The sequence below is a fragment of the Sceloporus occidentalis genome, unplaced genomic scaffold (assembly GCF_023333645.1).
Source record: "Sceloporus occidentalis isolate IW3139 unplaced genomic scaffold, rSceOcc1.0.p SCAF_8, whole genome shotgun sequence".
Classification (NCBI taxonomy): domain Eukaryota; kingdom Metazoa; phylum Chordata; class Lepidosauria; order Squamata; family Phrynosomatidae; genus Sceloporus; species Sceloporus occidentalis.
The window spans coordinates 42,987,931-43,013,214 of NW_028316988.1; the positions used below are offsets into that span (position 1 = coordinate 42,987,931).

At 44.1% G+C, this 25,284-nt stretch overlaps 1 protein-coding gene across 3 annotated transcripts in view; it reads right to left on the minus strand.

Moving 5' to 3' along the window:
* The window catches only part of LOC149308774 (rho guanine nucleotide exchange factor 9), a 147,518-nt gene that overhangs the window by 101,781 nt on the left and 20,453 nt on the right, over positions 1 to 25,284 (minus strand). For 2 of the 3 annotated variants that reach the window (XM_089536438.1, XM_089536440.1), the window contains exons 3-4: positions 22,680 to 22,827; positions 21,872 to 21,984 (exon numbers count right to left, since the gene is read on the minus strand). In XM_089536438.1, coding sequence (XP_089392564.1) covers positions 21,872 to 21,984; positions 22,680 to 22,827 — 261 coding nt within the window. The remainder of the gene's footprint in view (positions 1 to 21,871; positions 21,985 to 22,679; positions 22,828 to 25,284) is intronic. The other variant, XM_089536439.1, reaches the window with a different exon arrangement.

Consider the following 25,284-nt stretch of genomic DNA (forward strand, 5'->3'; position numbering starts at 1 on the left):
CCAGCCGCCACAGCCTCTGAGTCACACCTAATACCCACATCTGAAAACAGAGAGCGGAAGAGGAGGGAGGAATAACTACCACCATTTTAAAGCTGCTTTGATTGAACTTTTGGAATCTAGTTGCCAAGGAACAACATCGGTTGCCAGGGCTGCTTAATTTGGAGGCGAGACTTAAACTACAAGTAGTTGCATTAAAAACAAAAAGCATGCCCCCAGTTTGCAGCTGCAATTGTTGCTTTTGTAAGGCAGTCCTCCTCTTCTGTTTTGTGGAAATGATGCTTCTAACACACCGTCCTCCAAAGAAAAACAGGGAGAGGAGACTAGTGTGTGGAAAAACTGGGGTTTGGGGGGGGGGGGTTGGTGTGTTTGCCTCGCTTTATTGGCACAGAAATCAATCAAAGTAGGATCGGAACCGGATTCAAATGGGAATGATGGTCATATACCCCGATCAGCAATTTGCTTTAAATCATAGTGGGAACGCGCCCTTTGTTTGCTTCCAGTTTGAACATGGCTAGCAACTGCTCCTTGGAAGCTGCTGAGCTTTGGACAGTTACTTGTATAAAAAATAGTCAGGCTGGAGTCCTTTTTGTGTCATGCATGATGGACTGAATGGGTGTAATCTAGTTGGGACTAACCAAAAGAAATCTAGCCAAGCAGCCACATTCTTCCATAACTCTTTCAGTGCCTTCCATCTATCACTCAATTGACTGGGTTTGCAGAAATAGTCACTATGCATTAATCCCTGGAGACCAACAGCCGGAATATTGGCAGATACATCATAGATTGCACAACATTCAGCACAAAGATGGCATAGTGCAACCACTGTGTGACACCTGAGTTGTAGTTTTACAAGGGCAAAAGTATCCTGGGCAATAGATTTTGGCCAATGGCAGGCCAAAGCCACTTATATGATCACAGAGGTAGCATGATGCTCTCTGGTCAGTCACAGTTGGCTTCAGCATACCATCATGTTGGCTGGCTCCTTTAACTTTGAGTCATCAATCTTGACACAGAGGAATCAGAGCTAGAAAAATCTCTAGCTCCAGACCTTTCCAAAATCTGGGTACCTAATGGCAGATCCAGCTGATGAGGATCTTCAGCAACATGGGGTCCCACATCCATTGCAATTGAGGGATTTGGACCCTTATTTGTGCATGTCAAAAAGAAAAAGCACTGAAGCACAGTACCTGTTCCAGAAGCTTAAATGAGAAATGCTAAGCAGTTAGTCACCTGGCGTCTTAAGGTCAGGAAGCTACAAATCTCCTACTTTATTATATGGAATGGTTCTTCTGCCTTGTGCTCTTGGATTTATTTGGGTTCTTGACTCCAGGACAAGCTTAAGTGTTCTTATCTTTCTCTTTTGGCTTTGATTATCATGACTGGTTTTGGCATGGTTAAGTCTTGCTAGTCCATCTCTCTTTCACTCTGGTGAATTCCCTAAATGATTTGTGTATGACCTGAACTGTCTTGACTCCTTGTAACTATTTTCCCCTACTATAGGCTGCCTTTCCTGGCATCTCTAGGCATAAAACTGTCTGGACTAAAACCTGTCTCATCATCCCACTGACATGGAAATGGCCATGGATATAACCAGCTCTTCCTCTAGTAACAAAATCCCTAATTGTAATGTTCATCTAAGCATGGAGGCAAGAGTAGCATCTACTTATTCATTTCTCAGCAACATGGAAGCATCCATGTACCATCTTCTGTACAAGGAGCAGCATCATTGGGCAGTTTATGTCTCCTACGACATTAACTGGCTTGTAATAAACAATATTAATATTGCCGCAACCTGGGCTGTTTTGGTCTCGTTTCCATTTTCTTTTGGTTATGGCTTTTAAAACTTGAGACTTTCAACTCCCCCCATCCAACTTGTCATGGAGCTGTGTACTTGGGCTGCAAATTAATGAGCGGACCGCACTCCGGAGGTGGACAAATGAAGGCGGATCAAAGTTCACAGAGCTTGAAAATCCTCACTGTTCAGAGAGATGAACTGCGGGTGAATTATTTACTGGGGAAGGTTACCTGGGAGTCCCCAAGGATGGCTGGGTGCAGCAGGGTCAGCAATGAACTTCTCTCGCCATTTTGGTGATTCAGAAAATGTTAAAGAAAGAGCCGGAGGATCCAAAAAGTATCAAGAGTGGGAATGACCAAGTCAAAGCAAGTGAAGTGAAGGCAGAAAAGGAATTGCATACTAGTCTATGTGCTTAAAAAAATGCTTAATTGGTTTTTAAAAGCAGAGCTTGGAAGCAATTAGTTGCTAATTTGGCAGTCATTAATACTTCCAAATTGTAACTAATTCAAAATTACTTCCAACTGGTGGAGTTACTTATAATCCGCACATTTTGTTCTCCTTGCTGTTTTCTTGTGACCATACCTTCAAAGTTATTCTGAGGTTTGTCAATCCTATCATAGGGTCTTTTTGGCAAGATGTATTCAGAGGAGGTTTACCACTATCTTTCTCTGAGGCTGAGACTTTTTGGTTTGCACAAAGCGACTCATTGAGTTTCCTTGACTGGATGGGAATTTGAACTCCATTCTCCCCATTCCAACATCCAAACCACTGCACCATGCTGGCTTCCTACAAAAGGTTGTTGTTTTTGTTGTTGCAAGCCTTCAAGTAATTTCCGATTTATGGCAACCCGATCATGGGGTTTTCTTGGCATGTTTCTTCAGATGGGGTTTGCCACTGCCATCCTCTGAGGCTGAGAGAGTGTCACTTGACCAAGGACAAAGGATTCACAGCCGAACTGGGAATCTCAGAAGGCCAAAATCAATCCCTGAATTACCAGTCTTCCTGTTTTAGGGATTATTTCTTGCTCCGCTTCCTCTTTTCAACGTTGTCTGAACGTATCTGTCCAACACTCAGCAAGCTAGTCTCCTACATTCAGGTTTGGCAGAACAGGTTGCTTTCTCACAAGTGCTGAAGTACGGTTCAGCCACCAGCCTCCTTGAAAGTGGCCACCAATGTTGTTGTGTGCCCTCGAAATGTTTCCGACTTCTGGTGACCCTAAAGCAAACCCTTTCATGGGTTTTCTTGGGAAGATTTTTCCAAGGGAGTTTGCCATTGCCATCCTCGGAGGCTGAGAGAATGTGACTTGCCCAAGGTCACCCAATGGGTTTCATGACTAAGCCGGGATTCAAACCCTTTCCCCCAGAGTCATAGTCCAATGCCCAAACTACTACTTGACGCTGGCTGTCACAGTGGCTACTATCTACTCCTTTACCCCAGGTAGCAGAATAACTTGGGATGGCCACTTACAGATAAATCAGTGTGCGATCTGAATTGATGGATTGATTTAACATTGGAGCGTGGTTCCCACTACGTTTGCCCCCATCGCATTTTCTCTCATTTTTCTGGCAATAAAATCACTTGTGGTTCGCATCCATGATGAACCGATTCAAATTGATTCGGTTCCAGCCGGAAGAGGGCAAATTTGAATCGATTCTAATCCGCTTGTGGCTCACACTTGCGCATAATCAATTTATAAAAAAGAGGTGGAAAAATCGGCATCAAAAAGACGCGGGTTAAATGCGTCTAGCGCATGGGACCCCTTCTCGGAATCGGATTAAGTGGGAACCAGGGATGCTAGAACCGGTTTGAGACCAATCATGATCCAGTTTAAAAAGTAGCGGGAATGAGTCCAGGGTTTAAAAGCAGGCATCCTCTTTTCAGCTGGGAAATGTTAAAAGGGTCTGGGGCGGGTGGCCATGCGTGGGAAATGGCTCCCTCTTTGCCCAGCCAGGGGCTTTGGCGCGGATCTAAAGATGCCAATGTAGTCTTGGCAACCGACGAGAGCGATCTCCTGTCCATAGGAATATCATTATCGCCTAATTCATCTCGACTTCTCAAGGGCGCATAACGCCAGACGGATGATGCAATTCCACACCGTTCAGTATGCAAATAAATACCGGTAGAACTAAGTTTGTTGGTGTTTTTTAAAGGTAACCATTAAAAGAACAAGTTTTGGAGTTGGTTTTTGCATTTCAAAAATCAGGCTCATTGCAACCAAAAATGGATGTTTTCAGGAAAAGAACCCTAATCCTGCAGATAATTCTGTTTCAGTCTTTCCACCCCAACCTCTTTTGACCAAATTCATCATTTTAAAACCATGGGTGCAATTTGCCCATAGAAAATAGCCAGAGCCTCTATGCTAATAAATGACACAATGGCTTTTTCCCCTTGCTAAGAGTTAATCTCCTATGATTGACGGGATCTTTTGTTAGCACTCATGGAAATGCAAATAGATGGAGGCAGAGTGGAGCGAATGGCCAAAAGAAAATAAACCAACCTCTACCTTGCAAGGGTTCTCCAGTAATTCTTTGAATACAACTCTTTGCCTTAGTGGCTCCTAATCCCCGCTCCCCTTGAAATGAAATGAAGTCGCAAACTCAGAAAGACAGCCAAGAATTGCAGTGGTTCAGATACCATCTGTGACACAGTGCGATGGACTAAGATGGTAGGTCTGTTTTCCTGGGCCCTTTTAAATTGTAAGATGCAGATACTAGCAAGCAATGGCCTTCCTGTTCGAGAAAAATGCATTGTGTGAACATTCATAGAATCGTAAGAGTTGGAAGGGACATCAATGGCCATCCAGTTCCATCATGCAAGAAGACACCAACAAAGCATTCTTTGTGAGAGATGGACATCCAGCCTCTGTTTAAAAACCTCCAAAGATGGAAACCCTGCTACACTTCAAGGCACAAATTCCACAGTTGAACAGCTCTTACCATTTATATAGACTCTCTTTTCCTGTAGTTTGCATCCATTGCTCCATTGTGTCCTAGTATCTGGGGCAGCAGAAAACAAGCTTGCTCCCTCCTCAATATGATATCCCTTCAAGTATTTTAACACGGCTATCGTATCACCTCTTAACCTTCTCTTCTCCAGGTTAAACATCCCCAGCTCCCTAAGTCCTTCCTCAGAGGACATGGTTTCCAGACCCTTCACCATTTTGGTCACTCTCCTTTGGACACGCTCCAGCTTCTTGAAAAGTGGTACCCAAAACTGGGCACAATATTCTCCCAAAGTAGAGTGGTACTATTACTTTCCCCAACCTAGAGATGCTTTATAGCTCTACTTTGGACCAGTTATTCTCTCTCATCCTCACCTACCTCACGGGGTTATTGTGGGAATAAAGCAGGAAGGAGGAGAGCTCTGCACACCGCCTTCACCCCCTGGAGATAATGTAATAGATGAATAAATGATAAACCAGCAACCAGATTTGCAAATCAAGCTTGGGTTTACCTTCCAATGGCCAATCACCAAGCAACACACGCTAAATGAAAGATACAGAGGTGAAGAAAATCATGAACTTTGAAAAACAAATGCATTTTCACTGCTAGGGGCAAGACGTCTGCAAAAAAAGAAATCCATGATGAATATATTGTCCACTCTGACCATCAGTTCTAGGGCTGTGATCCGAGGAGGAGAGGGTCCACATCTACTACCCCCTTACACCGGTGTGTGCCTGTGAGTGTCTGTGTCAGGCAACCTCAGGCTTCCAAAAGAGTGGATACGGTCAAGATGGCAAGGAACCACAAAAGGCATCTCACAAGCCTTCGTTGCACTCTCTCTGCTGCAAAGGGCCTGATGGATTTGCAGTCCTTTAATCAATACACACAGCATTTGCAAACTACTAGGGAGCTGAAGCACAATGTTGCAGCAAAAGAGGGCAAGGATAATTTGACAGCAAACAACAATGTAGTGCAATGGGGCCAAGCCAGTAAGCAACCAAGGCTAATTCTGTATGATATATTATTTTGGGGGAAGTAGCATTCTTCATCGCAGCATTGGGGCCAGGAGTCGCAGGGGGACCTTTGGCTTAGCTTTGGCATTGCTCTGCTCTCTGTCGCTACTCGCTTGGGATGCAAATCTGCACGGCAGAATCCTAATCGAGGGGGATCTAAGCTCAGACCTAGGAAGGGAGTTTTGCAAAAGAAACTTCCAGCCCTGTTCCCTGGGTTCGGGGTGAGAAACGACAATGGAGCCGGCTTTGCCCAGTCATCCAGTTGATAATAGGCCAGGCGTTCTTATTCACTGGGGATTGCCTTAATCCTTCTGCGATAGGAAGGCCTGAAAACCGGCACCATGAAGCTAAAACTTTGCTGGCCTGGCAATTTCTTTTGTGAAGAGTCATTGCAGCGAATGAGCAGATTTATATACATTATGCAAGAGGCAAGGGCAGAGGTTGCTCCGAAACAGATTGCAAGGCACCAAGGGAGCATGTCCGGATAGCACCCACCCACCTTCCCATTTGTTTTCAAACTCAGACTAATTGTAGCAATAGATCCTTCCTTCCTTCCTTCCTTCCTTCCTTCCTTCCTTCCTTCCTTCCATATTATAACCATTCCATGTATAGGCATTTAAGAGAGATGCATTGCTGCAATTGTTCAGCAATCCTCTCTTCAAAACCTTTTCCACCATGAGTTTTGCTCAAACGTATGGAACAAACAATATATTTTATTTAATCAAGCTGAATTTATGGACTTAACACTCTTTAAATATAATGTGTGTTGCTCCTTAGTTGCTCTTTATCTTTACTGTGGATAAATGATTGCCTTTTGGTTAATTCCTAGGTGCAGCCTTACTTGCGAGGAGCAAGAAGCAAAGCGGCTTACAATATCAATAAAATGAAATGTACAATATATATTGAAACACATTCTGTTACAAGCAGTGATTCTCAGACTTTGGTCCTCCAAGTGTTTTGTACTTCCACTCCCAGAATCCCCAGCTAGCTTGGCCAGCAGTCAGGAATTCTGGGAACTGAAGTCCAAAACATCTGGAAAACCAAAGTTTGGGAATCACTGGATAATCATATATTAACTGAAACTATCTTTTGTGCACATTGCCTTTTGCATAGGTTTGTCATAAAACTTCTATCTTCCCTACATATTGCCTCTCTTTTACTAGAACATCTTATGACATATACAAATAATACGTTTGTCATAATTGATGTCTTTTCCATAACGAAGGTATAATAACTACATTACATCGCAGCTGTAACTTAACAAGGGGCAGTGTCATTCCTTTTACTTTGTATAGCTTTGCTTTTTAAAGTCACTCTTACAAAGCTGTGGAGTCACTAAAGGGTGGAGGGGGAAGATTATATGGTTCCTGTGCCGGCTTGTGCTTTACTTTGAGTTTCTGCTTCACGCTTTGTGTTGAGCATTGAAAGATGATGTATTTGGTGGGAGAAGAGTATGTTTTATATTACAGGAAAGCAGCTGGTAGCGCTATGATTTTTAAAAATTCACCATCCATCTTAGCTACTTTTGCAAAACACAGAAGTAGGTTTTTTTAATGCAAATGTAATAGTAACTAACAATCACAAGCCACGATTTACACACATCTCTCCTTTCTTCCACAGACCCAATGCACTACATCATTCTTTTATAAATTCTAACTTTTCTTTTCCAAAACAATAATGGAAAAGCACCAAGCAATGTCAGAAGTAAGACAAAAAGAGAGGGGTTTACAACCCGCAGCCAGGCAAGTGAGCCCTCCAAAGTCACAATCTATTGCAGCATTCACAGAGAACCAGGCCTACATTTGTGACATTGTCGCCCAAAGACACACAAGCAATGTTCCCACCTGTCATGCACAATGGTGTTCAGGTATGGTAGAACGCCCTTGATTCTGCATGCGCAAAACCTCCTATGGACATAGGACATGCAGTACAATAAAATCCCCTCCCTGTAACTCAAAGCATTTAATGGAAGGTTTTTTTCCACTCATCCAGATGGGGGTTAACACTGTAATGACTAGGAGCAATGAATTCCTTGGCAAATAATGGGAAGGAACTGGATTATTAAAGTAACTATGGCACGTTACAGACCGCCCAAAAGCGGTCATTAGCTGCGCCGAGAAGCCCCAGTGGCCAGACTGTGAAGCTTCCCGGCGCAGCTAAAAAGAAGTGCTGAAATGGCGCTTCTTCTTGGCACCGGGAAGTGGCACCGTGAGGCGCGCACTCGCGGCGTCACTTCCACCGTGCCACGTCCAGACACTGTGCGTCCGAGACGTAAAGATGGTGGTGCCTGTGTGGACGGGCGTCGCCATTTACTATGCACTCCGCGCGTACTAGGGACAGGGCCAGTTAGGAAGGTAAGACCCTTCCTAACCCTAGCACACCCCTTTTTAACCCTAGTATGCACAGAGTGCGTAGTAAATGGTGGTCTGTAATGCGCCTATCTCTACTGTTGACCAGCTCTGTAGGATCATGTCAATCCAGTCGTCCCTCCATATCCATGGATTCTTTACCATGGATTCTTTATCCACATCTTGTTGCATGCATTCAAGTCATTTCCAACTTATGCTGACCCTAAGGCGAACCTATCATGGGGTTTTCTTGGCAAGATTTGTTCAGAGGAGGGTTGCCATTGCCTTTCCCTGAGGCTGAGAGAGTCTGACTTGCCTAAGGTCACACAATGAGTTTCATGGTTGAGCTTGGACTCGAACCCTGGTCTCCAGTATCATTGTCCAATGCTCAAACCACTATGCCATTTGAAGCACATTCTTTCACATTATTTGATACTGCTGCATATTTCGCTAGTCGTGGGAAGGCAGGAGACAGTGCAGCTCTTCCACATTTTGAATCTTAGTGTGCCTTTCTTTTCATACATTCAACAATCCCATTGCAGACATATGGACTTGGAACTTAATCTCAATTTTGTACTTATTTCCAGATTCTCCAAGGCATATTATTATTTTATTACGATTACATTTATTTATATCCCGCCCTTCTTCCAAGGCTGGGACTCAGGGCAGCTTACAACATTAAAAAACACCTTACATACACAGTCACACATTAAGCATCCATTGATGCTGTGCAACCAGCTCCATATAGCGCCTTTCTCTGTTGGAAGGAAACTGATGAACCCTGAACCACCAAACTGCACTTGAAGCTAGCTAGAAAAGCATTCCTGGCGAGTTTGTGTTGTACAGATCATTGGCCAAGTCCTCCAATAAATTCTTCCAGTCCATTAAACGGCTCCCTTCTGAAACTTCTTCCTCCCAACAAATCTGCTAACAGTTTCTCCATTGTAAAAGTTACTAGAAACACTGGGTTCAAAGTTTCTGTTTCCTCCAGCTCCTTCGCCGCCTTCCGAAAGTGGTTTTTCCAAAGCACTTTGTTCCTGAACCTCAAAGAAGTATTCGCGCCATTACTCGCCATTTTCGTTCATTTGCAGGACGCTTTCAATGCCCTTTAATCTCTGTTTAATGCCAAAAATTAGCCCCAGTGTGACAAACTCCTATGTGAACTAAGAATCGTGAGCAAAGTTTGCACGTAATAAATAACGGTGGCTTTACAAAACAGTATGTTGGCATTTCCACCCGTCACCCGTTTGCGCGACTGCCAAGAGAACAAGGGTTGTGCGACAAAGTCCTTAATTATTTGTGGCACGTTCCTTCCGAGTTCTGCACAAAAGCAGTTATTTTTGGCTGAACGGTCAGGCCTCCGTCCCTCCCCTGCGTGCAACTCCATTGTGTGCTTCCCTTTTAAAATATACCTTCATGCATCAGACAACAACCCATCCAGGTGCAAACCGCACACCATTTGGCTGCGATGTATGAGCCAGGCTAAACTGTCCTCCTACCCGCACCTCTTCCAAGTTGTGTGGATGTGTCTGTATGTGTTGTGATTTTCCTACAAAGCACTTATCCACCATCAAAGGGGACACCTGGCATTCTTCTGCAGCCTTTCGCTTCCCAGTTTCATTGAGCCGCCGCAGGAGGAGTTTTAAGGCAAACAGGTTATTTTTGCAGTTTGGTGCCACGCGGATCCAGATGTCAGCTGCAGGAACTCCAAGCATTTTGACTCCAAACTCCCTTGCGCTGCCATCTCCAAATCTGCCCATCTCCTTGAGCAGATGGCATAGCAATGGGATGCAAGGTCTTTAAAAAGATGCGTCCTATTAAAAAAGACAAGTCCCCATCTGCAGTTCTGTTGCTATTATCCCCTGATCGAGTTTGCTCCCATTTCTGGAAATCCCATTTTAAAAACAATGGCTAGTATTGAATCACCTTCAAGATTCAGGAGATGTTTGGGTCCCTCGGAGATGGACAGAAGCAACAAGGAGCCGAGAAAAACAAGAGTGCAAACCTTTCCCTGGTTTGAATGCTAATCCAGAAGACATGAAACATTAATGAGAGAGGCTGACCTGTGCAGGAGCTAAAATTAGAAGGCAGCCAAGATCCAGGGAGAGCAAGCGTTGGGAACATCTTTCCCATAGCTTTGCAAAAACTGCCCACTCGGCACATCTGCCCTGGAACAAGATTCAGAAAGCAACACGGCACCTTTCTGCAAAGGGACCGTGCCATTCTGCAAATGGATTGTGCCAAAGTGGGATTTCCAAAGTGAATAGAGAAAGGACAAACATCAATGAAATGCACACATCTGCATGCACTCCCAATCCTCAGGCCATTGGTCATCCCGATACATCAAACACTGAAACTGAAATTGTATCTCGTTCAAATCCTGCTTTTGCCATATGCTTGCAGATAAGCCATACAATCTTCCCAAACAACCAAGTCCCAGAATTCAGTGGCATTGAGCCATAGGGGTTAAAGTGGTGTCGAACTGCATTATTTCTGCAGTGCGGATGCATCCCCAGACTTCCTCCAACTTCTTTATGTCTACCTTTCCCCGCCTGCTTCCACATCCCCCAGCGGCGGCACATTTCGCGACAAACATTTGCCAAGGTAACGTGTCATTTCCACCTGAAAACAGAATGTCAGCTGCCGTTAAAGAATATTATTTTTAAAAAAGATGAAATAACTCCTGCCAGCCCTGCAATTTTCACAGCGAATATTCAGACTTTAACAGCCTTCTCAAAATGATGCCTCCCACGTTCGCTGTCAGGAGAGAAGAGTTAACCGCTTTCAAGAACCCAGGAAAAAGAGACAAAAAGGAGCTCGGATCATTATTTCCCTTCTCAGAAGCCTACGGTCCTGCTTTTGCTCCTCCAGAGTTGCTCAAGATATGATCCATTGGCTTCTCAATGTGTCATCTTGATCGCCACAAGGCCTCAGATAGAGCTACTCAGAGGAGGCCTTCCCCAGGATTGGGATCCCTTTGCATGGCACCCCAACTCCAAAATGGCCTCTATTTTTATGGCTCAAAGGAGCTGCTATCTATCTTCCAAACCAGTAAGTGCAATAGGCAAAACAGCTCTTCCTTTTTACATTTCAACACTTAAAGGAGCTGCTATTTCTCTTCTAAAACACTGTGTGCAACAGGCAAAATGGTCCCTGCTTTTACATTTCACAGCATGAAGGAGCTGCTACTTCTTTTCTAAAACATTATGCACCACAGGCCAGGTGCAATAGGCAGTGCAACCGTTAATTGTGGACATTTTGTTGTTGTTGTTGTTCTGTCTTCAAGTTGTTTCTGACTTATGGTTACTCTAAGTCAAACATATTGTGGGTTTGGGGGAGCTAAGAGGGTGTGAGAAGGTCACCCAGCAGGTTTCCATGGCTGTCTGGGGAAAAAGAGAAGGAGAAGGAAAAGAAGGAGAAAGAGGAGGAGGAAGAAAAGGAGAAGAAGTTGAAAGGGAGGAGGAAAAGGAAAAGGAGGAGGAGGAGGAGAAAGAGGGGGAGGCAGAAAAGGAGAAGGAGAAAGGAGGAGGAAGAAAAGGAGAAGGAAAAGAAGTTGAAAGGGAGGAGGAAAGGGAGGAGGAATAGGAGGAGAAGGAGGATAAGTGGAATGAGAGGAGAAGGAAGAGGAGGAGGAAGAGGAGGAGGAAGAGGAGGAGGAGGGGACAGAAGGATGTTCTCATGTAAAAAAGCATCTTGCTCCCTTTGTGCGCCGCCTAATCTAGCCACCATAGAGGCATCCTTGAACCAGAGATGAGGAAGATGTGCATAGTTACAGTCTGAGGCACCGATGGAGAGAAATCAAAAGGACGGAGTACTCCAATAAGTACTAACTCCCTCCAATGAATCCCTCGCTATGCGCAGAGAGGTATCCATGGAGACACATCGGAGAGAAAGGCGGTTTGATATCATTTCTCCAGATAGTGAGAAACATTACAGACAGTTCCAAAGGGACTTTATTTTAAAAAGGTGGAAAAAATATATCATTGGTATCATTTTCTCCTGCCCAAAATTACCATGAAAATAATTCGGTCCAGGCCAGCTGACGCTATGTGGGCCCATTTCAGGCTCGAGGGAGTGACTTGGTTTGGTACCAGAGCTCCAAGGCTGGATGACCCAGAATCAGGTACAAAAGACAGACCTTTAGGATTAAAAGAACAAAGCCAGTCTTGGCATTAGCTTCAGTGAGGCAGTTGCTTCAATCAACCAAATGGCAAGACCGGTCCACCTATTCCCCAAACTGGTTTGGGTTGAGTCCATGCACTTAGCTGCCGAAGATGCAAAAGGAAAGAGCTTTTGCCAGAAGGAGTTGCTTGTAAGGGATGCAAAAGAAAGATGTGGAGGGTATCTTTTTCTTCTTCACCTCCTTCTTTCTCTTTTCTCTGCTAAGAAGCCTCATTTTGGTAGTATAAGCCTCGGGGAACTGGCTTCGCGATTTCCATTTTAGCTCCATTTTCTCCACACGTCTCCCTCCCGGTTGTTTCTTTTCGGTCCTTTTCTTGTACCGAAGCGCATTTCCGAGCTGTCAGCCTCTGATGGTTTTATGTAACTGTTTAAAAATTGAACAAGCTCCTTAACGTGAAGTTAGTAGCCTATACTCTCTTCTCTGCTCCCTCCACATCTCTTGCCTTCCTAACCACTTTCCGGCTGAATGTGCATCAAAAGAGATAAAAAGTTTTCCTGGGAAACATCCTCTGATGCAATGCTCAAACTGTTGCATTGCGCAGAGACGTCTCCTTGAGAACGCAAAATGGTCTTTCCCCCACTCCATCAGAGAGATTTTTGGTTTATGAAGTTGGCATGGCTTCCATGATTCCTAGTTTCACCTGCGACGGTTTTTCGGTTGCGATGGGAACTGTTTCCACACTGCAGAATTAATGCAGTTTGACACCGCTTTAACTGTCACGGCTCCATCCTGTGAAATCCTGAGATGTGCAGTTTGTTCTGGAGCCAGCAAAGGCTCAATATCTCACAAAACTACAAATCCCAGAATGCCATAGCACTGAGCCATGGCAATTAAAGCAAAGTGCATTATTCCTGCAACCTGAGATATACCTGCATAAGTGTCTTTTTGCACTTATTAATATGCTGTACTTTTTGAATCTTCCCGTCAAAATGTGGATGTTTGTTCCTGTTGTGGTTTTGAAATGACAGGAGATGGAAAAAAGCAGTTTGTCTGGAAAGAAGGAAATCCAGTAGTCGGTGGGATCTATGGCGAGAGGATGCCTCCATGGATGAAGAGAGGTCACAGGATGACCATACAGACAAAATAAGGCAGGGCTGTGCCGAAGGGAGAAAGAAACGTATCTTCCGCCAGAGAAAAATTCAGAAGCAGCAGATTTATTAAGCTCTTAGGAATCTCAAGGAAAAGCGGATTAAGCATTTCCAGAGCACTCTGACCCTGCCATCGACTGACTGGCTCTTTCGGCCAAAGATAAGGACAGCCTGAAATGTAAGGCAAAGTCTCAAAGGGAATAGTTTTCAACTTTGGGTTGTCTTAGTAGGCAGGGGGGATATTGGAAAATATTGGGGATGGGGGAACGGTCGAAAACATGTTTCTTGGGTGTCAGAAGAGTCCTGGACTGGTGAGAACATCCGCAGTTTGGGATTCACTCTGGGCAAAATCAATGCATGGTGTTGGACTACAACTATGGAGACCAGGGTTCAACTCTCAGCTTGACCATGAAACCCATTGAGTGATCTTGGGCAAGTCACACTCTCTCAGCCTCAAGGAAAGGTCATGGCAAATTTCCTATGAACAAATCTTGCTAGTACTGTAAACACAAACCACACAATGCCACAGCCAGAAAGAACCAAGCATCAGCACATTTGAAAGAGGCCACGCAATCAATGCAAGTGTATCGATCGAAAGGGATAATGCCGAGGCCGTGATTCAATGAATGTTGTCATCTTGGCTTCCATGAGTCTTGCACATGGCTTCCCTCAATAATTCAAGCAAATGGAGCCAAAAAAGGGACAATAAATAAACCACTGGGCATTTCCAGACAAGAAGTCTTCCGCGGGGCTGAATCTTTCATTCATTGATTTCCATCAGACTAAAAACAGGTTTCTGTTTCTAGCATTATTTAGGACAGAGATGGGGAAAGTGTGGTTCATGATCCACGTGTGGTTTCAAAGGATGGTTTTGGGGCCTCTCAGCAGTCTTGTCCCCCCTAAAATACAAATTTTGCTCTACTAAAATACCCTCCATACCCCCTGAAGAGCAAGGATGGCAATTTGGTCAGGTCCCTGTTTTGAGATCAGACGCAAGGAAGACACAAGGGATTTTTGTGTTTCATATCAGCAAATTAAAACATTTTGAAAGTCTATTAGAAGTCTGTAACCCCTTTCTTACTCTTTGCAGGATCATTTCATGCAACGAATGAATGTGCAACGTAATGCGAATCCCAGGATTCTGTAGGATTCTGTAGGTGCCACAGAAAGTTAAAGCGGTGTCAAACTGCATTATTTCGATGGTGTAAATGCACTCTGTGCCTCAAAACCTGCTCTGATAAGAGCCATTCCAAAGCAACCAACAGCAAAAATGTACAGCGATGGGCCATCTGATTCCTCTCTTCCCATGTCTATCGAAATTTGCCCACCACTGAACTCTGATATTGTTTCATCCTTTCAGTTTCTCTTCCTCCTCCTTCGCTTCTGCCCTTGATCCTGACTTCCATTATCATTTCCATAATTACCAAGGAAGAAAGTGGGAGCTGAGCAAAGACATTGGCCCTGGCAGGAATTCAAAGCAAATCTCCAAAGTGAGAGAGAAAAATGGGTGGGAAATATGAAATTATTTTAATTGAATGCTGGTGCAAAGGAGGGAGAGAGAGCAGCTTCGTTTTAGGGCTTTATCGTCTTGGCTGTCATTGCATTATTTATCGTACAGCCCTGCGGAGCGGGTCCTCCTGATCTTATTTCGAGCTGATAAATCAGCACTAATCTCCCTTCCTCGGGTGATGCAATGCATGCTGATCTTCAGCCAGGGTCAGCTATTCGAAGACCAAGGAGGGGCAGGATTTGCAAACGGTCTTGCAAAATGGTCAAGGCAATGCAACCAAGGGAGGTCTCCTGTTCTTATCTGGTTGGCTTAGTAGCAGGTGAAGTGAACACTTTAGCCCTGATCCAAATGCATCTTCACACCCGGCGGTCGAGAATGTAGCACCAAAGTGTGTCCAAATTATAGCAGCTTGAACCCACTTTAACTCTCATGGATCCATTTGCTAGAATCCTGGGATCTGTAGTTTAACGAATCCCCTAAAACAGAGTGCTCTAGCTCAATGGTTTTCAAGCTTTTACCCTCCAGATCTTCAGCTCCCAGGAGGCCTAGGCAGCATGGCCTTTGGTCTAGGATTTTGGGAGCTGAAGTCCAAAATGTCCAGAGGCCACAAGGCTGACAACCACTGCCCTAGTCCTCAGCTACAGCATTGGGAGTTTTGTAGCAGAGCAAGTTAAGCACCTTACCAAACTACAGGTCCCAGGACTCTACAGGATGAAGGCATGGCAGTTAAGGTGGGATCAAACTGCTCCAATTTTGTGGTCCTGGTTAGATCCTTGCTAATAGCACAAATAGGCCAGTAGTGAGCAAATGATGCTTATCATTACATAGAGCGAGGCAGATGCTTCAGGTACTAGATGTTGCCGGATGCAGAATCTGCTCTACATCCTCAGGCTTCAGTGCTACCTTCAGGTGCATCTACATTGTAGAAATAATGCAATTTCATACCACTTTAAGTGCTGTAGCACCATCCAATGGAATCCTGGGACTTGCAATTTTACAAAGACTTCAACCATCTCTAACAGGATTCCATAGGATGGCGCCATGGCAGTTAAAGTGGTGTCAAACTACATTGCTTCTACAGTGCCAAATGGAAACTCTGGCCCTGGTTACAGAGGTTCACAGGACCTTCTGTGGATTCCAAAAGCTGTCGATGCTCAAGTCCATTATATACAGCGGCATAGTAAAATGATGCCCCTTATATAAAATGGCAAAATCAATGTTTGCTTTGGACATTTTTAAAATGTATATTTTCAAGCTGTTGACGGTTGAGTCCATGGATGCAGAATCCGTGGATACGGAGGGCTGGGTGTAGTAGAGCAAACCGGACAGAAAACAAGTTCATCGGAGATAGACACATCCTTCATGATATGCTACTTTTCTACATGCATGGAGCTATTTTATAAGGGGGTCATTCCAACCCAAAAAGCCTCCCGAACCAAGGCATGCAATAGCACAATCCAGACTTCTAATGCTGCAAAAATGGCACAGGGACGCTGTGATTCAGAGATTCCTGCCTCCTGATTCCATAGTGAAACTTTGCATAAGAAGACATATGAGAAGGATGCTCAAAAGTGGGATTAATGCTACTGGAAAAGAAAAGAAACAGGCCGAGAGAGTTTTCTTTTCTGAAGGTTACACTGTTGGGGGGGGGGGGGGGTAAAAACATGAAAAGTGGATTCTGCAAATCTCCTCCCAAACAGTGCACAACATTGCATTTTAGTTATATATATATGGGCTGTTGGGTATTACCTACACACATACACACACACACTGTACACCTTAATGTAGTGGTTGGACGAATCGTGCCACAAACATCGCATGGTGTAATTACCGAGGGAAGCCACGCCGATCCATCGCTGAGGGCTCTCATGTAGAGAGTATATTGTAACTGCTCTCCAAAGACCTCCGCAGCTCCTTTAATAATATCCTGGGTAATTTAGAGACTGCTGATACCCATCAAAGGACTGCATCGCTTGGAAACGGCTTGCGGTTGCTATAGCTAATGCTCAGGTTGTCCCTAATGCTCAGAGCATAACCCAGATCTCATCTGACCGGCTCAGGCTAATCTCTCCCCTGGATCCAAAACCCCAAGGAGAAGCTCAGTCTGTCTGCATCGCACAGTTATTGCAGTTTGACGCCACTTTAGACTGCGACGGCCCCATCCCATGCAATCCTGGATCTGTCATTTGTTGAGGGGCTGAGACTCTCCTCTGCAAGATTGGAGATCTCTAGCAGAGACATCTAAGTACCTGCCCAAGCTATATTGCTATAGTGGGGATTGCAGCTACGCAGGACGCACAACACAATGATAGTTTTGCGATTCCACTTTAACTGACACAGCGAGATCTTGTGGATTCCTGGAGTTTGCAGTATAGGGAAGGGAGGTGAGAGCTGGACAGGGAAGAAAGGATGGGAATAAAATCCTTTGAGATGTAGTGCTGGAGAAAAGTGAGGAGGGTACAGTGGACTTCTTGGCCAAGAAGACAAACAAATGAGCCCTTGAACAGATCAAGTCTGAAATCTCCCTGGAAGCCAAAAGATGACCAAATTGAGGCTTTGGTCACATCATGAGAAGGCACAACTCATTGGAAAAGACAATAATGCTGGGAAAGAGAGAGGGCTGTGGAAAGAGAGAAAGACCACATGCTAGATGGATGGACTCTATTAAGGAGGCCATGAGGATGAATTTGCAAGACCTGAGCAAAGCAATGGAGGACAGAGGAGATAAAACTCTGTTTTCTGTGCAAACAGCTACATGTGAATCTTGCGCAGAATATTCCTGAACTGCAAAGAGTCTCACAGTGGTAGAATTCAAAGATATAGCCATGTCATGTTGTAGAATCAGTACATAGAGAGATCTTGTAGCACCTTTGAGACTAACTAAAGAAAGAAGTTGGCAGCATGAGCTTTCCTAAAGTTTACTTCCCCAGATGCATTTGGAGACTTAAGCCTAGGAAAGCTCATGCTGCCAACTTCTTTCTTTAGTTAATCTCAAAGGTGCTACAAGATCTCTGCAAAGTTTCTCGTGAGTCCGGGATTCTTGTAAGGGGTTTCTCAATACTCAAAACATATGTCTTTCAGATCTCCAGGAGCTTTGGTCATCAAAGGCCCTGCTCACTCCTTGCAAACTCAGAGTCGTGGATTTGTCTGCTGAATCGATCCATCTGCGTAGTGGTCTTCCTCTCCTGGACCCTAGCAAACCCAACCTCCGAGTCCATTGGAGCACCGATATGAAAAAAATCTCATTAGCACCAATAAATGTGCGGGGCTTTCTGCTTTCCCATATCTCTTCCCTTCAGACTGAGAAAAGGGAAAGGAAAGAAAAAGGCCATGAAAAGCCATCCTGATTAAATACAGCTCACGTCTCCCTGCTGCTGGAGTTGACAGTCTTCCCTCCCTCCAATCTTACCTCCTGGAGGTGAGAATTAGAGTGTCAGACACGTTTCCAAAACAGCCACACTGAAAAGCCCCACCAACGGAGGAAGAAACGCTCACTCAGCACCCAGACAGGAGTTAAAAATAGATAGCAGCCCCCCAAACTGGAAGGGAAAGAAAATGCCCCACATCTCCCTTTCTTCCCGGTGCCCCGTGCAAACCCCAAAGCAATGCCACCGTATCCAACCCACCCAGGCCCCAGGCAGGTTTTGCAATTTGCAACGTTTGCAATTGTGTTGCGTTCCAAATATACTGATTAAAAAAGGTCCATGTAAGTGAAAGTATAAGGGGTATAATGGTTTGAGCATTGGAGTATGGCTCTGGAGGCCAGGGTTCAAATTTCTGTTCAGCCATAGAAATCCATTGGGTGATCTTGGGCAAATTCACACAAAAGAAGGCAACAGCAAACTCCCTCTGAACAAACCTTGCCAAGCAAACCCCATCATAGAGTCACCTTGGGGGTCTCCATAAATCTTTAAAATACACAACCACAACAAAGTGGTTGCAAGACATCACCTGTAAGGAATCTGGCCTCCCACTCCACCTCTTTGGTTCAACTTCCCTTTCTGCCTTCACAAATAGGCTATGTTTGTTACAGAGAGAGAAGTGCATTCCCCGTGAATATTAAATAGTTTCTCCCTACACTAGGTTTGCATTTCCATCCCCCCCCCCCCCCGAAATGAGTAGCACAGAGGGATCTTTCCAAAGCCTGCACACTGCAGATGCACTATGCAGAATTCCTACCTTCTTTCCAAAAGAAAGGGATAAATAACTCCCAAAGCTTTGCCTAAGAATCCATGTGGGATTTGCCTCGCTTGTGCAACCCATGTGGTTTGGAGACAAAAGTGAAAGACAAACAATCGCAGATGATGGCAATATTTTCCCAAGCCAGGCTAGGATAAAACCTGATCCGAAGAATCTCCAGCTCCATGCTGGTTTCCTTTCCCTGCCCAGTTTGCAGTTTCCTACAGACCAAACAACTGAGATGGTTCATAAATGTCGAGTGGCAGCTCAGAGGGCAATGGGGTTGTGAGTCCATAAAGGGGCTATTGGAGGTGCCAAACCTCTTTGGGGATAGGGTTCAGCAAACTGGGCCTCTACTTTAAAATTGAAACTAAAACCCAGGAGAGATCCATTGCTCTCCATTGGCAAGGCAGCTTCCAGCTACCACCATAACTGCGCTATGCATTCTAGGAATATGATTCATCATCGCAAGGACGGCAAGCGGGGCCAAGAATATGTTAATGTATAGCTTGTTTGTTGCTGTTTTGTTACCTACGGATAGAGAGACAATTTGATTTATTAAACCTGGCCAACCAGAGCTATGCATCAGGCGGAGACGGCTCTCCGAAACAGTCCTGTTACTGTATGATACAAGGCACTCGACAGCAGCCCCAGATAGAGTTTAAACACCATACAAGAAGATCTGTGTTGTTCACTGTCACATCCTCTTTGGCTGAACAAAACTGCTTTTTTCTTTGTCTCAGCTAAGACATATACGAAAGGTCCAACAGCCACTCCGGGAATATTTTCCTGCCTTTTGGAGACCTGTGGGCCACATCATACAGTATAGGACCAGCTTGGCTTTGGGACCAACTTGACTAGGGGATTGTGGGGTTTGTAGTTCAAAACATATTTCACCGGACGCCGGTTTGATCATGAAATCTCTGCATTGGTTTCTTCCGAGCGCTAAAAACAAGGTTGCATTCCACAGTGCCTACTTTAAAACCAAGCAGCTCCTTTGCTATTTCAGTCCAAATTAAATGCAAATGGGATGAGTGATAAGTCTAGCCATCTCTTTCTGCTTCTGCCTCACAATAAATGGAATTCTTCTCCATGGATTATATTTCAGCCGACACAATCAATGGAGCAACAAAGAGCAATTAAAGGAGGCAGCCATGTCAAAGAGATAAAGAGGATCCCAAAAACCAATCGCTTTCCCCCCCTTTCTTTACAAATTCTCTTTTGCCACTGAAAATTGCAAGACGCAGGTGACGTAAGGCAACCCGTCTTGTCAACCGCTGCAATCTCCAATCAAGCAATTCTTCCATTTGCATTGCTGTAAAATACTAGCAAATAGCCTTTAAGATGGTCATGGCTAGACCTTTCCACACAGCAAATGAGTTCAGAATGGATGGATGGAATGGAATGGGAGAATTGTGCTCATTTGGCCTCCATTCATTATTTCATGGCTTGGATAAATGGGCTATAAAGGTCATTTCTCAATCGCGGATAGGTATAAAAATTGTGTGCCCCCGCAATCCATTGTGTTCTTCATGCCAGGAGCATATGTTGAGTGTAACTTTATGCTTACAGAATTACAAAGCAACTGTGCCATGCTGTTTTATTAGGGATATATGATACTACACCACCAAGCGTGTGTGTGTGCACCTGAATGTGTCTTGTGCAACCAGGGGCAATGCAATACAACTGGATGTGATGCATGATGCACAAGCATGCACAAAATGCAACCACGCAAAATGTATATTCATGCATAATGTTCTATGTGCCTAACTCCGTTTCTGCAACCTTGAACAAAAGACAGTTGTTCAGGAGCAAGACTTTTGTAAAGATAACAGGTCTCAATTGCTGTGTTCAAGACCAAGTCACCTCAAATGACAACGGGGATGGCATTGTCACTGGGGAGATTCTTCCATCTCTGAGGATGGCAGCTAAGACCAGAGGGAAAAAGGATCTAAAGGGCATAGAGATAATACATCATACAGTGCTTTGGCCCTTGACATACCAAAACATAAGGTTCATACAGACTGGCCAAAATAAAGCTGCTTCGGGTCACTTTGGAGGTATGCCGTTTAAATGATGCATGTGTCCTAAGAGTCCGGAAGCTGCGCCAAAACTACACACCAGTCTTTAGGACTGGACTCTTAGGATGCATGCATCATTTAAACAACATACCTACAAAGTGACTCGAAGCAGCTTTATTTTGGCCTGTCTGTATGGGGCCATACTTAGCAATTGCACAAAAATATGAACTCTTAAAGAACAACCTAGAGAACCTTCATCACATAGACAGGCTTCATCACAAATACTTAAACAGGGGTCTCATATCACCTCTTAACCATCTCTTCTCCAGGCACCATGGATAGCTCCTTTGATGTCCGGACTAAAACCCAGAGCAGTTTCATCGCTCCTTGGAAGCCAACAGCCCCAACTGCAGAGCACTTCAGGAGGAACCAGTTGCCCAACCATGTTGCTAAGATTATCCAAACATGCCTCCATGGAGACTGAGCGAAAACGCAGATCCAACAGTTACCAGCGATTGGAAAATTACTCTGTCTCCAAAAACAGCTCTCCCAAAGGAAAGGAAGCTTTAACTCTCTCCAACAGATATCTGAGAGAAGGAATGAGGAGCTAACATGCTTGTTTTCACTTTGTCGCCATGTAAGGCAGAGACCAATTGCTCATCATAATCTTTCAAAATCCTGCCACCAGAATAGGAGCATTTGGGGTGCATTTTAACGAAACCTGTTTACCGAGCCGCAGATAAATGCTACTGCCAAGGCAATCGAAAACGTATTTTCCCAGCGGTGACTTACTTTATCGAGTAGCAGCTGTTCTGCTCCAGGTTTGATGGGTTTCCACCGACTCCTCCCGTTCTTACCATCTCGACGCACCTCCAGGGTTTTTGAGCCCAGGTCATTCTCAGCTGCTGAGAGAAGATTGAACACAAACGGGGTGAAATACTGACATACCTGGAGAAAGCCTCTTGTATCAAACTGCATTTCTTAAGCTCTAGGATCCTTAAGAGTGGGCAAATACGTAAGGGTCAGGGATGGCTCTGACTTTGGTATTTCATGATATGCATTTACACTTGAAGATCTTATCTGGTTCCTTCATAGTTGCCCTTCCAAGTCTTCCACACTGTAAAAATAATGCAGGCCAACACCACTTTAAGTGTTGTGGCCCTTAATTCTGTCTTTCGCCTTTTCTGCCAAAGAGTTGCAAAATTACAAACCCCAGGGTTTTGTAGGATGGCACCATGACAAGTAAAGAAGTGTCAAACTGCATTATTTCTGCAGTGGAGATGCACCCTGAGCCTTCTGTTTTCTTGACCACAATCTCCATTTTGCATATTGAATAAGCCACTATTCACTATTTCAGTGTCTTCATTACTACCTTTAAATTTATGTAAATCATCATTATTTTTGTTCTCTTAATAGTCAACTGCCTTTGCACTTTCTTCTTTAACTTTCGCCAACAGCTGTTTCAATTCCTTGCTATTTTCTGCAACCGGTATTTGTGACCCCCCCCCCCCCAAAATAATAACAACAATGAACTTTTAGCATTGCTTAACGCAGTCAAGACTCCTTTGTGTAGCAAGGTCTTCAATAAAGTGTGACTTACCACCCGTACTCAGCAACACTTTCCTCTTCCATCCCAGCTGATCCAGCCCCATTGGGGTGCTTTGGGAAAGGGGCAAAGAGCGGCATCTTTCCAAGAGGAGTTTGAATGGTGGAGACTCTGGCGATGGATGGAGAGGGTGCGACAGCGGCTGGGGACACAGGGAAAAGACAGAACAAAACGTTACAAAATTATCGTACATGCCTTTAAACAAATCCACCAAGGTGCAAGAATATAAGACTTTTCGGAGAGTGTGACTCGTCCCAAATCACGCAATGGGTAAGTTCATTCAAGAGGTCAGAAAGATCATAAATACGTATACAGTGTCCTCCCTACATCCGCTAGGCTTAGGGGCACAGGACCCATGAAAGTGACAAATCTGCACATAAAAAATGACTCTTGTTTTTACCTGAGAGGACACCTCTCTAGGAATCTCTAGGCCTTCCATCACAACTCTCTGGTAGATGTTGACCACAGAATTATAATACAAAATTAAAACAAAATGCCTAGAGTTTCTGTAGGAAACTCAATGTGCTCCAGCATGGCTTTATGGTCGGCTTCTTGGAAGAGTCACAACGGAGGACCTAGAAATTCCTAGAGAGAACATATCAACCAAATCCACAAATAATCAGATCCACAAAAGTCAAAGCCACAAATGTGTGTGTATATATATGTGTGTGTGTGTTTGTGTGTGTGTACACACATTCTTGCATGGCTTGGATAAATGGACTATAAAGGTCATTTCTCAATATATACATACTCAGTGTGTGTGTGTGTGTGTGTGTGTATAAACATTTTTGCATGACTTGGATAAATGGACTATAAAGTAACCTAACACACACACGGAGATATATATATATATATATCCATCCAACACCAAAGAGGACATCAGGAATATCTACTAAAATCCATGGGCTGTTTCCTAACCAGATATCACTCTTGCCTCTCCAAAGGACTACTCTACTTGCTCTTACCCTTAACTTTCTGCAAGCGGTAGTTGTGGTCCCCCCCCTCAAAATAACAACTCTTAAAAGAGTACAGTGAGGAGAGGTGAAGTTTAGCAACCCACATCTCTTTTTCTGATCAAGTGATCTTGACAATGCGTTACGTCAAAGACCCAAATGCAGAAGAGGCGGTTGGTTCACCTTGGATCAATACATCCATCGAAAAACCTGGACCTCCGCTTTTTTCCCCGCCGATCAATGCTGCACTCTCAGCATAGGAAGCCAGCTGGAAAGTCTGTGGAAATATTGACGCGGAGACGCAAATGGGGAAACCGTCTGATTCGTATGTATGCCGGTTGGAGAGAAAGGATGTGATCGGAACACAAAGCTGTTGTCACCACCGGTTCTGTATTCAAGGGCATCAAGGCAAGAGCTGCACCCGGTGCTTACTTTTGGGAGGATTTGGCTTTAGCAAAACGGCTCGCCGAGAAGGAAGCCCAACTCAAATTTGTTGATGTAAATGTTCTATTTAATTTAATACAACGGGACTCCGTCACAGTCCTTCTCACCAAACAGCACCTGCGTTCTTTGGTGAGCAAAGATTAATATGAACAAACAAATGTTCAAACTACATAAGAGAAGAACGAGACGTTAGAGTGTTTCTTTGGGGCGAGGAGGAGGAGGAGGAGGAGGCATCACGGGAGGGATGGAAAAGAGATGCATTTTTAGGCAGAGAGGAACATGTTTCACACCTCCCTAGACTTATTGGAAGAAAAAGCACACCCTGCCTCCAAAATTCACACATTTGCAAGACTTATGGTGCATTTTTTGGGGGGGGAAATAAAGCATGCACAACACATTTTAAATATGCAAAAGACTAAATAAAAATATGCATTTGGAAAGTAGCATACAAAAATGTGCACAATTTTTGTGTGTGCACTTAAATGGGTACATTTAAACATCTCTGCGTGTGCAGTGTGCCATCAAGTCATTCCAAACTAATGGCAACCCTAAGGCAAATGTATCATAGGTTTTACCATATATATATATATATATATATATATATATATATATATATAATTGTATATGTGGGTTTTTAAAGGCAGGAAGAATACGTGCAAATGTGGGCCATCAAAGGAGATTGCAATGACATTTGATGGATGGCAAAAAAATGTTTAGCTATCTAATGGAAATGAACACAATAGATAGATAGATAGATAGATAGATAGATAGATAGATAGATAGATTGATACCTCCAGAATTTAAACATAATAATTGCTTATTTAAACCAGGAGTGGGAAAAATATAGCTCTCCAGGTGTTGTTGGACTATACCTCCCAGTAGCCCTTGCCAACATATCTAACAGCAAGAAATGTTGGGAACTACAATCCAATATCATCTCAAAAGCTGAACGTTTCCAATTCAAAGGCAGATATTTCTACTAGAGACAGATATTTATACCACTTTACCTAGATATTCACATCCCACCCTTCCTCAAAAACGGTCGCAATCTGCATTTCAAGAGTGGAGGACAAAAGAAGTGGTTAAAGGAATCATACTATGGGGACATGCTCTCAGCAAAGTCCTTCAGTTTTCCACCCCACAACTAAGTGGGGTGGAAAGCATTTTATGCAAGCATTTGTAACTTTTATACTAACTGGGGA